This window comes from Triturus cristatus, chromosome 8 (genome assembly GCF_964204655.1).
Source record: "Triturus cristatus chromosome 8, aTriCri1.1, whole genome shotgun sequence".
Taxonomy (NCBI): Eukaryota; Metazoa; Chordata; class Amphibia; order Caudata; family Salamandridae; genus Triturus; species Triturus cristatus.
The window spans coordinates 424,742,540-424,756,720 of NC_140591.1; the positions used below are offsets into that span (position 1 = coordinate 424,742,540).

General features: G+C 46.8%; 1 protein-coding gene across 1 annotated transcript in view; it reads left to right on the forward strand.

Annotated features, from left to right (window-relative positions):
• The window catches only part of GPALPP1 (GPALPP motifs containing 1), a 145,671-nt gene extending 131,758 nt beyond the window's left edge, over positions 1–13,913 (forward strand). Inside the window, exons 7-8 of the mRNA XM_085621823.1 lie at positions 2,651–2,749; positions 13,311–13,913. Of these exons, the coding sequence (XP_085477949.1) occupies positions 2,651–2,749; positions 13,311–13,529 (318 nt within the window). The 3' untranslated portion in view covers positions 13,530–13,913. The remainder of the gene's footprint in view (positions 1–2,650; positions 2,750–13,310) is intronic.
• Positions 13,914–14,181: the final 268 nt, after the last annotated feature.

Consider the following 14,181-nt stretch of genomic DNA (forward strand, 5'->3'; position numbering starts at 1 on the left):
GCCTTCTCAAGATCCAGTACAAGGCACGCCGCACGTGGCAACCTGCCCCGCACCCCATCCTGGACCTGGAAGAGCCGACGTATTCTGGGAGGTGTTTCTCCCGGGGACAAATAAAGGTGAGTCTGCTTACCACCTATATTTTCTGATGTATCCCGCTTGCTATTCTGATTCCAGCATGTAAATATATAAAAGATCCAATGTTGGAGAAGAAATTAGTTAATTACCTGTAACTCTAGTTCTCCAACATTGATATCTTTTACATATTCACAATCAACCCTCCCTCCCTACGCTCTACTACTCTCTACTACTCACTCTCTACTACTCTCTACTACTCACTCTCTACTACTCTCTACTACTCTACTCACTCTATTCACTCTCTACTCACTCTACTCGCTCTCTACTACTCGCTCTCTACTACTCGCTCTCTACTACTCGCTCTCTACTACTCGCTCTCTACTAGCTTTCTACTACTAGCTCTCTACTACTCTGTACTACTCACTCACTACTACTCTCTACTATTCACTCTCTACTATTCGCTCTCTACTAATCACTCTACTACTCTACTACACTCTACTACACTCTACTACACTCTACTACACTCTACTACACTCTACTACACTCTACTACACCCTCTACTACACCCTCTACTACACCCTCTACTACACCCTCTACTACACCCTCTACTACACCCTCTACTACACTCTCTACTACTCACTCTCTACTACTCACTCTCTACTACTCACTCTCTACTACTCACTCTCTACTACTCACTCTCTACTACTCACTCTCTACTACTCACTCTCTACTACTCACTCTACTACTCACTCTACTACTCACTCTCTACTACTCACTCTCTACTACTCACTCTCTACTACTCTACTCACTCTCTACTACTCACTCTCTACTCATTCTCTACTACTCTCTACTACTCTACTCACTCTCTACTACTCACTCTCTACTACTCTCTACTACTCACTCTCTACTACTCTACTCACTCTCTACTACTCACTCTCTACTCATTCTCTACTACTCTCTACTACTCTACTCACTCTCTACTACTCTCTACTACTCACTCTCTACTACTCTCTACTACTCACTCTCTACTACTCACTCTCTACTACTCTCTACTACTCACTCTCTACTACTCACTAACTAAAAGTATCAGCACTACAGACTCTCGGGAGATCTCATTTTAAGTTGCCTTGAGTGCAGCAGGCGGCAGGGCTCGGAGGGGTGGAAGGCATCGCTTGTGAATTGTTTTGCATTTATTTCCATTTGCATAAGTGAGTATGTACAAGTACCTCACCATGAGAAGGCGGAGTCCTGCTGCGTGCTGGCGAGTAAGTCCCGCCCACAGAGGGGCTATACAGAACACTCCTCCTAAGACGCTCCGTCCGCCTCCCTTAGCGAGGTTACTATTTAAATGCTTATATTGCGAGTATACTATTTAAATGCTTCTGTGTTGTTAAACATGTTGGTGACGTGTAGTTTAGAGATGGGCAATTGCAAGCTTCTGCTTTAATCTCCTTGAATCTGGCGTGAGCTTGCTTGCCACTTTTCCCCTGCTCTGATCCAGTAGGCATCGGCAGCATAGGTGACCATTACCGTGCAGGAGTAGGAAATCGATGTTCGGGTAACTGCTTCACCAGTGGCTGGCATCATGCTGTCTGCAGAGGCTCAGGGGCGTGTGCACGCAGTGTTTGTTTCACGCACAAGAACACGCCGCCTTGTAGCAGCGCGGTGGCTGCAGGTAGCAACATTCCACCGCTTGGTTTCTTCCATTAGGAGTGGTGGCTCGAGGGCTAACGGCAGACTTCTTACTACACACATTTTATGTTGCCATATTCCCTTCTCACACGTGCAGAACCATAGGCGTGCCCCGACAGGCATGGAGAGGTTCGTGCCAAGACACAAGGAAGGTTGGCAACCAGCTGTACAGTAATCGGATTTTGGCCCAAGGCATCACAGTTGGCTAGAACTGAACAGGCCTCCAGGGGCGCGCGGCTCTAAAGAGCAAGGCCTTTAAATAAAGGGTCTTGGAAACTGCCTGGTCCGGCAGTGGCTGGTTCACGCGCCACTCCTCCTTGTTTTGACACTTTGCACTTGTAGTCTTTGCTTATGAGAAGCAAGGTTGGCAGTAAAAGAGGCGCAGTTACTGCCAGCCTTGCTTCTCGTAAGCAACGACTAGAAGTAAAAAGTGCGTGTTTACGCACCGCTTGCAGGTTTTCAAAACACATAAATAAAAGGCATTGTCATTTACAATGCCAATAGCTCAAACTTTCGCAAAGGCGAGACCTATTGCATTGCAAATGTTTTTTTTTTTTTCCCATTCAGTGTTGACTGGAAACTAATTATCGCATGAGTAAGCACACTCATTCAGTGGAAGGAATGATGATCCACTTAAATCAATTAAACCGACAGCAAAGCAATGATACATGTGGTTGATTGGGAAAGAATGGTAATTTTACAAGTGGCCATTGGGAGAATGTTCCATGATTTAGGAAATTTTTACTTTAAATGTATTATCGCTATCCATTTTAACTGCAATTCCAGGATTTAGACGTTGATCTCCTTGTATATTATATTGCATGGCACCATCTGACTATATTCAGCCTGACCTTCAATTAATGTAATCTTTTGTTTTGTAAAGGAGAAACAAGAAGGAAAGACCCCAATCACTAAAGTTGAAGAGGAATTGCCAATTTCGCAAAGAGACAAACGATTGGCTGAGAAGGTGTCAACATACAATGTAAGTATGAAATGCACATTTGCACGCTCCATATTCTGTGGAAAAAATTCTTGATGGGACTCAAATGAAGTAATAACCTACTGTCCTCTTCGAAACTGTTTCAGAAACTGTTAAAGACAGGGCTCTTCACCATATGATTCTCTTTGGTTTTGGATGCACTTGGATCACTACAGGGACATTAGCGCTGGAAGACCTTTGTACAACTGTCCCGCTTAAGAAATTCAAATCAAATCTTAATTTTACTGACTCGTTGTGGCGCTAGGTTTTGATGCCAGATTTTTAAGTATTTGTGTACTCCACTGACAGTTTTACACGTGGAGGCAAATAATTTGCACTCACTAGGTACATGTGGTTTCCAGATGCAGGTCCTACTCAGCCTTCATACTATTGGATAATGATTAATGTGAGTGGGGGAACTGCGAGCGAGAATTGCTGATACCGAAGAAATATCAAGTGCATGCAGACTGGTGTGGAAATTAATCACTCCGATAAGCGAAAATAAATGCTGTGCACCAACACATAACAGTGTGCTGGTGTTCTATTATAAATCAGATTTAAATTTTAAAAAAGCCTACCCTTCATGTATGTTATTAGAACGGTCTGTAGTATTATGGGAAATACTCCTTGGTAAAACAGAGATCTAAGCATCATTTGCCTTCTCTTTCTGCCTAGGAAAAAAATATATATCAATACTTATATCTCCTCTCAGTAGTTAGGATTCCCAGGTATAGCGATTCCTCTGATTTTTGCTCACTGATAACTTTGCCCCTGTTTGACGAATCTCCACAAAACTTTCCAGACCTATTGCTTTTTAGGTCAAAGCCTACCAGACAGTGCAGCTCTTTGACTGCTAACAACATCTTGGGAACATTCGGAAAGATTTTCTGGGAATGCATTCTTACCATTGCTTAACATTGGCGTTGTGGTTTGTAAATCACATTTGCTTGTTTTCTATTTGCTGGCTATATTGGCTGTCCAGCTTGAGTTTGTCCCTTCCGGGGCATATACCATTTTCACTTTTTCCTTCTGAGTGCTCCCTTTCTGTAAATCGGCCCTTAAAATCTTGCTCTTATTGGGTCACATTAGCTGTGCATTCAAAGGCAAAGGTCTAATGTCAGGCTCAGTCTTCCAGAGAGCTTGGTGCTTACTTTTCTACCTCAGACTTGAGGTGAGAATTTTTGTGGCGATCATGCTTGCTACTCTTGGTTTGCTAGAAATGAAGCAAATTTTCATTTTTTGTTAATTCTGAAGTGTGATGGAGGCAAATATTTTAATATGATCAAAACAAATCAATGCACTAGGTGATGACGTTTCCAGACATTATCGTTTGTGCTCTGTATACTTTCATCAGTAAAACTGTATGTCTGTGCTAATGTAATGGTCATTTCAGTAAAGGATGTGTTGTCTATAATGGCAGTGCACTACCACACCTTGTAAACTCCACTTACCCCACCCCTCTCTGCACCACTCCATGCCACTGCACTCTACTCTGCACCACTCCACTCTACTTAATTATACGGCTCTCCACTCTACTCCACATCATTCTACTATGTGCCTCTGTGCCACTCCACTCTGTGCCACTCTACTCTGCAATGCTGCACTCTATGCCACTGCACTCTACGCTGCACCACTCTACTCCGCATCATTCTAGTATGTGCCTGTGCGACACTGTACTCTACGCCTCTCTACTCTACGCCACTGCACTCTACAAAGTGCAGTCTATTCTACTCTGCACCACTGCACCCTATGCCACTGTACTCTACCCTGCACCACTCCACTCTACCATGCACCAATCGATTCTGCGCCCCTTTACTCTATCCTGAAACAACCTACTCTGTGCCATTGCAGTCTACGCCACTACACTTTATTCTACACCACTGTACTCTATGCCATTGCAATCTACGCTGCATCATTCCACTCTACTCTGTATCACTCTCCACTGCATTCTATTCTTACCACTGCACTCTTATGCCAATGGACTCAACACCATTTTACTCAAAACGAATGCACTCTACACTACTGGACTCTATGGCAATCTACTCTGCACCACTGCACCCTACAGCACTGTAATCTACTCTGCAACACTCTACGCCACTGCTCTCTACACCATTGTACTCTGACATTGCACTCTACGCCACTCTGTTCTACTCTGTCCCACTCTATTCTGCGCCACTCTGACACTGCACTCTGCACCACTACACTCTACTCTGAAACCATCTACTCTATGCCATTGCACTCTATTCCACTCTGCGCCATTCCACTCTGTCACTCCACGCCACTGTAATCTACCCAGCACTACTCCATACCACTTTACTCAAAACCAATACACTCTACATCACTGCGCTTTACACCACTATACTCTACGCCACTGCATTCTACACCACTGCACTCTGTCACTCTGCTCTACACCATTGCACTCTCTGCCAATGAACACTGCACCACTCTACTCCACTGCTCTTTACTTTGCACCAATCTACGCCACTACACTCTGACACCCTACTCTACAACACTGCACTCTCTTCCGCTGAACTCTACACTACTCTACTCTGTGCAACTGCACTTTACTCTGCACCATTCTATTCTACGCCATTCTACTGCACTCTATGCCAATGCACTCTACACCACTACACTCTAATGTACTGTGAATTACTGCACTCTACGCTACTTCACTCTACACCTCTCTACTCTACACCCTATACTCTGTGCCAATGCTCTCTTCTCTACTATGCACCACTTCACTCTTCGCCACTGTGGTCTACATCACGCCGGTCTAGGTCACTCCACTTCACTCTGCTGTGCACCACTCCACTCTACTGTGAACTACTCTAAAATATCCCATTGCATTCTACTACACCGTACTGAACGCTGCTAAATTCTATGCCGTTGCACTCTACATAACTATACTCTGCAATATTACACTCTATACCAGTCCACTCTATTCTACGCCACTCTACTCTGCAGCACTCTACTCTGTCACTGCACTCTGCACCACTGTACTCAATGCCACTGCACTCAACGCCATTGTGCTCTCCGTCACTGCATTTTATGCGAGACTGTTCTGCAGCACTGTACTGTACACCACTACTTTCTGCAGCACTCTACTATACGCCACTGCACTCTACAACACTACTCTGCAAGACTGCATTCTGTACCACTGAACTCTGCTACTCTACACCACTGCGCTCTCCTCCACTCGACCCTGCTGCACTCTATGCCACTTTACTCTGCATCACTTCACTCTATGCCACTGCACTTTAATTTGCTCTGCACCACTACACTCTATGCCACTCTACACCTCTGCACTCTATCCTCCACAGTCCACTCTACTCCACACTGTTCCCCCACTCTACACCATTGCACTCTACGCCACTGCAGTCTATGCAGCTCCACTCTACGCAGCACCCCTCCACTCTGTTCTACGCCACTCTACTCTAAATCATTGCACTCTCCGCCAGTCTACTCTGCACCACTGTGATTTATGCCACTTCACTCTACGATAATGCACGACACAATACTCCACTCTGTTATGCTCTACTCCATTAAGCTCTACTCCACTCTGACACTCCACTCTATGCCACTCCACATCACTCTTCTCCACTCTGTGCCACTCTACGAAACGTTGGTTTCCTTCGCACTCCCCAGTGCTAGCTTGCTGCTCTGCCCGATTCTCTAAGTGCATGAGAATCTGGGTATATTCTGTGTTTAGCTGGAATCGTACACTTTCTATAACGCGAGGAACACCACACTACAAGGGGAATGGTTGCCACTAAACAGTAACTTGGAAAATCTTTCCCTTGAGAACAATATGCAAGTCAGCGTATATAATTTCAGAATCTGCTGCACATTGGGAAACTCTGCATGATAAATTGATGTAATCAGTGATCCCTGTTGATAGTAATAGCAGACGTGCAGCTGCTCAATAGACAAATTGATTTGTCTTAATTATTCTACCTTGTATTGTTGTGCTGTTTTGTTTTTGAAAAAGAATGTGATTTATGTTTGTGCAAAATTGTTTATATTCGTTTGGAATGGACTATGTTTTTAACTGTTTAATGTAACCTTAATGTTGAATATAGAGAGGAAAACAATTGATCATAATTTTTATATGATAGAGACTTGTACTATTAAAATCCTATGTATTTTTTTACAATCTGGTTTGGTACTCGTTCACGACAAATGCGTTATTTTGGATGCCAGTTGAAAGGCTGTGTAGCTTGAGACATAAGAGTGCCTAAGTTGACTTGTATATTATTCTCAATGGGAAATTTGTCTAAGTAGCTCGAATTGTACCCACTGAAAGTCTAGTACTTGAGTTAACTTATGCAAATAGATATGGCAAGGTAGTGTGGAGAGGGAAGACCTTTTTACAGTGATGAGCCAGACGATCTGCTACATATTTGTTTACTCAATGTATGAGGAAAGAAACAAGCCAATTCTTTCATGAGCTGTCCTCTAGATTCCCTGCCTATTCTTTAAACCTGCAGGATAGTGTGGTAAACTGTGTTGTCGACAGCTGAACTATCAAGGAGGATCAAGGTTGTTTGCTAGCCATGATCAAGGGTGATTAGGAGGTCTTACGTTTTTGCCCGCACTGATTGTTACTTGAAATCATCTGAATCCAAATTCGTGATTGTTCATGTTTAGTTTCTGCTACACATACACTTGCAGTTGTCATGTGACTTAACCATCAAAAACTTTGCGTGTGAGAGGAATGTGTGACATTGTCTGCAATACACTTTTTATGGAGGAGGGTGTTGATTGTGTGCACCTAAAAGTCTGAGAGAGAGAGAAGTGTTTAATATGTTTGTGTCTTAAGTTACCAGGTAAATGAAATCTTTCTTCAAGAAAGTACCTGGGGTTGGTGTGACTGGGATGTAAAAGATTTTGTTTGTTTTTTGTCCAGGCAAGTAATCTGAGTTCCTAGAAAGTTTTAAAGTAAGAGAAAGAAGGTGGGAGACACAGTTGTAGTGTGGATGGTTTAAGCAGTTAATGAAATGACTGCTGTATTATTAGGGATCGCTGCACTTACATTAGAGATCTCGGCATTAAAGAAGTTTACCAGGGCTTTAAAATGTTTCTAGGTGGTGGTTTTTTCAGCACTTCCGAATTGGAATTTGCTTGAAGATGTTACCGATTGTTTCTCAGGTGTAAGGCTTTATTGAAGCCTTTGCGAAGGTGGGTCCTTACGCACACCTTACTACCTTGTGTCATCCCCGCCGGTGAATACTGCAGATGAGTTTCTGTTCCTTACAGTGAGGTATGCCATTTGTGGTCTTAATTCCATCATTCTGGTTTCATTTCAGTCCAGTCATTGGTTAATAGATTAGATTTTACACCCACTCATTGACAGTGATATTGCCCCCCCCCCCCCCCCCTCGCAGCTCCACCATCAAGTGAGGCCTTCCCCCGAGCCCCTGCACTCTTGAGTGCTGGTGTTCGGGGCCCTCCTCCACCTGCAGGTTTTACCTGCGCCTCTTCCCTGGTGGTCCAGTGGACCTCTGTCTCCTTTCTCTCGCTCCGCTCTTTCTCTCCGTTTTCACTCGTTTTTCACTGATTTAATCTCCCCCTCTCCTTCCTTCTTTCCCCCACTTTTCTTGCACCTTTTACTGCCTCATTTCCACTCTAACCTCTCTTTTTGCCATTTTCTGCCTGTTTTTCCCTGCCGCTGCTACCCCTGCAAGCCCTTCCCCCCCCCCCCCCCCCCCCCCCCCCAGCACTACCAACACGATCGGCCCAGCCCAGCTCCCCTCCCCACTCCCGTCTCCCAGCTGTCCAGCCCTCCCCGACCCCTACTTAATAGCGGCCGCTGCGGGGACAGGCGAGCAAGACCACTGACTCATTGTCAGTGAAATTGCTCTCCCCCCTTGCAGCTCCACCATCAAGTCAGGCCTTCCCCCGAGCCTCTGCACTCTTGAGTGCTGGTGTTCGAGGCCCTACTCCACCCGTAGGTTTTACCTGCGCCTCATCCCTGGTGGTCCAGTGGACCTCTGTCTCCTTTCTCTCGCTCCGCTCTTTCTCTCCATTTTCACTGGTTTTTCACTAATTTCAATCACCCCCTTTTACTCTCCTTCTGTGTCTTTCCTCCATTTTCACTAGTTTTTTTTACTGATTTCAATCTCCCTCTTTCACTCCCCCCTGTCTTTCCTCCGTTTTCACTCGTTTTTCACTGATTTAATCGCCCCCTCTCACTCTCCTTCTGTGTCTTTCCCCCACTTTTCTTGCACCTTTCACTGCCTCATTTCCAATCTTCCCTCTCTTTTTGCCTTTTTCTGCCTGTTTTTCCCCTGCTGCTCCCGCGGCCCCTCCCCCCCCAGCACATCCAACGTGACCCGCCCAATCCAGCTCCCCTCCCCGCTACCGCCCCCCAGCTGTCCAGCTCTCCCCGACCCCTACTTAATGGTGGCCGCTGTGCGTCCGCACAGCGGACTTGAGCGCGCCAAAGGCAAGCTCATCTGCACTGGTCCCCGACCGCGACCAGTGCCAGGAACCCTGGACCTCTCCAACGCTACGACCCGGCGGCACTCCACGCTCTCAACCCAGGACGCAACAACTGCAAGCTAGCATCAACAGCCGACACCCACGGACCCTTCAGCTGTCACCTCTGCCGGCACACCTGCAGTACTGCCAAGACCATGACCCGGCGCAACCCGCCCGCAAGACCACAACCGGACCGAAGACCCTGCAATGCATTCTCCTCAACGTCCGATCCCACAAACACGCCACCGAAATATGGGACCTCCTCGACAGCACCACCCCGGACGTAGCGTTCTTCACCGAAATATGGACCAACACCTCCTCTGGACCGGACATGGCCATCGCCATTCCCCAAGGATACAAGATCTCCAGGAAGCACCGCCCCACCCGCCCGGGAGGAGGAATCGCCGTTGTCCACAAATCCACCCTCCACCTGACCACACTCGCTGACGAGCCCACAGACCTGATGGAACACCTTCACTTCAAGATACTGGCCAGCCCTACCACCACCCTCCGAGGAACCCTCATCTACAAACCCCCTGGCCCCCGCGGACCTTTCGCTAACTCCATCATGGACATCATCTCCCCCGCATGCTACTGCGTCCACCAACTACAACCTACTGGGAGGCCTCAACTTCCAGATCGACAACCAACTGGACCCCAGCACCACATCCTTCCTGGACAACCTCCACAACATTGGACTCCGCCAGATCGTGACCGAACCCACACACTCAGCAGGACACACCCTCAGCCCCCTCTTCACAACAGGTAACTCCATCACATTCAGCCACACCACCGAACTCCCATGGACTGACCATCGATGCGTCCACTTCACCTTCAGAACTCCCACCATCCACAGACACCTGCACCTGCTCCCATGAAGAAACTGGACCAGAATCACCGACGACCAGCTAACCTTATCACTCAGCAGCTCCACCCTAACCATCGTGGAAAACGACGACCCCAACACCGCAGCCCAAACTGCACAGATGGATCTCTGACAGCGCCAACACCATAGCCCCCCTCAAGAAAAACAACAACACCCACGCCAAGAAAGCCAGTTGGTTTACCACCGAACTTCGAGAGTCCAGACGCACCTGTCGCCGCCTCGAAAAGACCTGGAGAAACACCAAATCCACAGAAGCCCACAACAACTTCAGAGCCGCCACCAATGCCCACCACCAACTCATCAGAAAAACGAGGGAAAAAGCGATTGATGACCATCTCCACTCACACACACAGCAGCAAGGAACTCTTCAACATCATCAAGGAGTTCGTCCAACCCACCAGTGAGTCCACCGACGTGCCTCCCTCATAAGACCTCTGAGAAAACCTCAGCACCTTTTTTCACCACAAAATCCAGAGCATCTACGACAACTTTGACGGAGACAACCAACACACTGAACCCTCACCAACCACCCCAACCACCCTGAAGCCATCGATCGACAACTGGACAGCCCTTACCACGAAGACACACTGAAGACGATAAAGTCAATCCACTCCGGGGCCCCCACGGACCCCTGCCCTCACCACACTTTCAACAGAGCCGCTGACACCATCGCACCCATGCCCTGCCACACCATCAACCGCTACCTGGCAACCGCCACATTCCCCGATGACTGGAAATATGCAGAGGTCAACCCCCTCCTGAAGAAACCCTCGGCGGACCCCCATCGACCTCAAAAACTACAGACCCATCTCTCTGCTCCCGTTCCCAGCAAAAGTAATCGAGAAAGCCATCAACAGCCACCTCGCCACATTCATCGAAGAGTACAACATACTCGACTCCTACCAATCCGGCTTCAGAAAAAACACAGTGCGGAAAACGCCCACCTCGCTGCAACAGACGATATCCGCACCCTACTGGACAAAGGAGAAACAGCAGCCCTCCTCCTCCTCGACCTCTCAGCGGCGTTCGACACAGTCTCTCATCGCACCCTAATATGCAGACTCCACGACGCAGGGATCCAAGACCAGGCCCTCAACTGGTCCCCCCCCTTTCCTCTCGGACTCTACACCTACCACCTGCGGAGTCCCCCAGGGGTCCTCCCTCAGCCCTACACTCTTCAACGTCTACATGGCACCGCTCGCCCCCATCGTCAGAACCTGTGGACTCAACATTGTATCATACGCAGACGACACCCAACTCATCCTCTCCCTATCCAATGAACCCAATACCGCCAGACACAATTTTTGAGAAGGCATGGAAGCCGTCGCCAAATGGATGAAAAACAGCTGCCTAACACTAAACACCAACAAAACAGAAGTACTCATCATGGGCCCAAACCCCAATGCCTGGAATGACACCTGGTGGCCCCCCTGCCCTCGGAAGCCCGCCCATCCCCACGAACCACGCACGCAACCTGGGAATCGTCCTGGACTCCGAGCTCAAAATGGACCGCCAGATCAACTCCGTCTCGTCCTCCTGCTTCCACACCCTCCACCTCCTACGTAAGACCTTCAAATGGATCCCCCTCGAACACAGAAAGACCGTCACTCACGCCCGTGTCACCAGCAGACTCGACTAAGGCAACACACTCTACGCCGGAATAAACAAAAACCTCACCCGCAATCTACAGAACATCCAGAACGCCGCCGCAAGACTGGTCCTCGACCTCCCAAGACACTGCCACATCTCCCAGTACTTGCGCACACTCCACTGGCTCCCCATCGAAGCTAGAGTCCCCTTCAAGATGCTCACCCATGCTCACAAGGCCCTCCACGACACCGGACCAGCATACCTGAACAGCCGACTCAAATTCCACGCACCCCAGAGGACCCTACGGTCAGCCCAGCTCTCCTACGCCGTGGTTTCCCGCACCAGAAAGACCAGATCGGGAGGCCGCTCCTTCTCCTTCCTCGTGGCCCGAGCCTGGAACGCCCTTCCGCTCCACATCAGACAGACAACATCGCTCCCCATCTTCGCAAGAAACCTCAAATCCTGGCTCTTCGACAGACCCCCCCCCCCCCCCCCGTCCCCCTTGATGGCTGGAGCCTGCTAACTCCCCCCCCCCCCTTCCCCGCGCCTTCAGACCCTTACGGGTGAGTAGTCGCGCTTAACAAGCGACTGATTGATTGATTTAAAAAAAAAAGGAGTAGATGAGGTGCTAACTTGTCCAGAATGCACGATATGTTTTCATGAAGAAAGGGTGAGCAAAGACTTTAGGTTGAAGCAGATAGGCGAGTTTTTGTCTGCTGCTTTACAAAGAGTGTTGACATCACCTTCACTTGTGTTGTTTAATGACCTTATTGGGAACAACATTGTTTCTGGGCTTGTGAAAGGTGGTTAATACCCGGGATTGGTTAGGAGGGGGATTGAAGAGTGACCAAAATTGCATCATCATAAGTGTGTGGCATCTACATTCAATTAAGAAATGCTCTGTGATTCATGAATGTTTGTTGACGGAGCGTGTGTTAATGAGATGTAGTTTAAGGAGAGTGTTAGGTTTTAATTCGGTTTTGGGTAATGCAGGGAAAGGGTTGACAGTAAATAAGAATTGTTCAGGTTTTATTCCCTGAAGAGAGGTAGGTCCAGAATCGTATCTTTAATCTTGAACAAGGTACAGAAAGTATCTTCAAATGAACTCCAGTTCCTGTTGCTTGCATTGATCATGATAGCGCCATTAGGATAGATTTTGATTTCAGCGAACGGAGGAGTTTCCTATAGCATGCAGTTTACAGCTCCCATGGATCTCCAGATTTTTGGAATGGTGAATTTTGGTCCGAATGTGACTGTACCAGTGGGTCCTTCTACTTTGGCTTCTCCAGGTCTCAGAAAAAAAGCATCTTAACTTCTCATCAGTGGTAGATATTGATGCTTTGGATTGTATACATTTGAGATGTAAATGGCGATTTCATTTGTGGTTCTCTAATGGAACCAGGTAGGGTGGTTGGATTATGGTGAGAGGGACTTTGAATACATTCTTTGTTTTGGCTTTCAAATGCTTAATTTCAAATGGCACCATTGCTTCATTGGTAGGGCCACTTGTGAATCCTTATTTCCATTGCAGAGGGGACATAATACATTCTGATGTATATTAACTGTAATAATGCTGCTTGAGAAAACTGAAGAGTGTTTTTCTTTTAGGATTCAAAAAGATCAGAATCTCTGATGGATATTCATAATAAGAAGTTAAAGCAGAAAGCGAAGGAAGAAAAAAATAAGCCTCAACAGAGAAGGCCGTTTGATCGTGACCAAGATCTCCAAGTGAATAAATTTGATGACGCTCAGAAGAAAGCTCTAGTGAGAAAATCCAGGGAGTTAAACACCAGGTTTTCACATGGGAAAAGTAACATGTTTTTATAGTACTACTGCAAGACAGCTGGTGGTGCGGAGGGTTATTTTTATACATTTAAGAAGTGGCAATATATGTTACCGAACTCTGATTTTTTTATGAAACAAAATATTTATTTGTTAAAATGGGGGAGGGCAGAAACTAGTCTTGGTAAGTTTGTTAGCTTGTGCTTTTCCAACCAAATCTTGGATGGATGTTTGATGTTTTATTTTTAAGAATTATAGTCTCAAACGACCATTGTTTTCTGAGCTTTTGTTGAGTCATGGCCTATTTAAATACAACACAGAACATAAATCTTACTTGTAAGAATACATTTGTTTTTTTATTTGTGATCAGCATCAATGATTTTAGCTTTGGCTTTTATCACCACAATAAACTGAATGTGTCTGCTTTTACTGTTTTTTTGTAACAATATATTACTGTTTAGACTGCCTCTACAAAGTTGGTAGGGTTGGGGATTGAGGAATGGGGGGCGATGTCAGTAATATAGTCACCTACTTCATGTCCAGTGCAAAATCTGCAGCCTTCTCCCACTTATTAGCAACAGCACTTGAGATGATGAAATTGAGAGTCAGGACTCATATGTGGAACATCCATACCTGCAAACCCCAGAAGGTAGTGTGGTACTGGTTACAAAAAGCTGGTAGATTCTGAAGGTGTCCA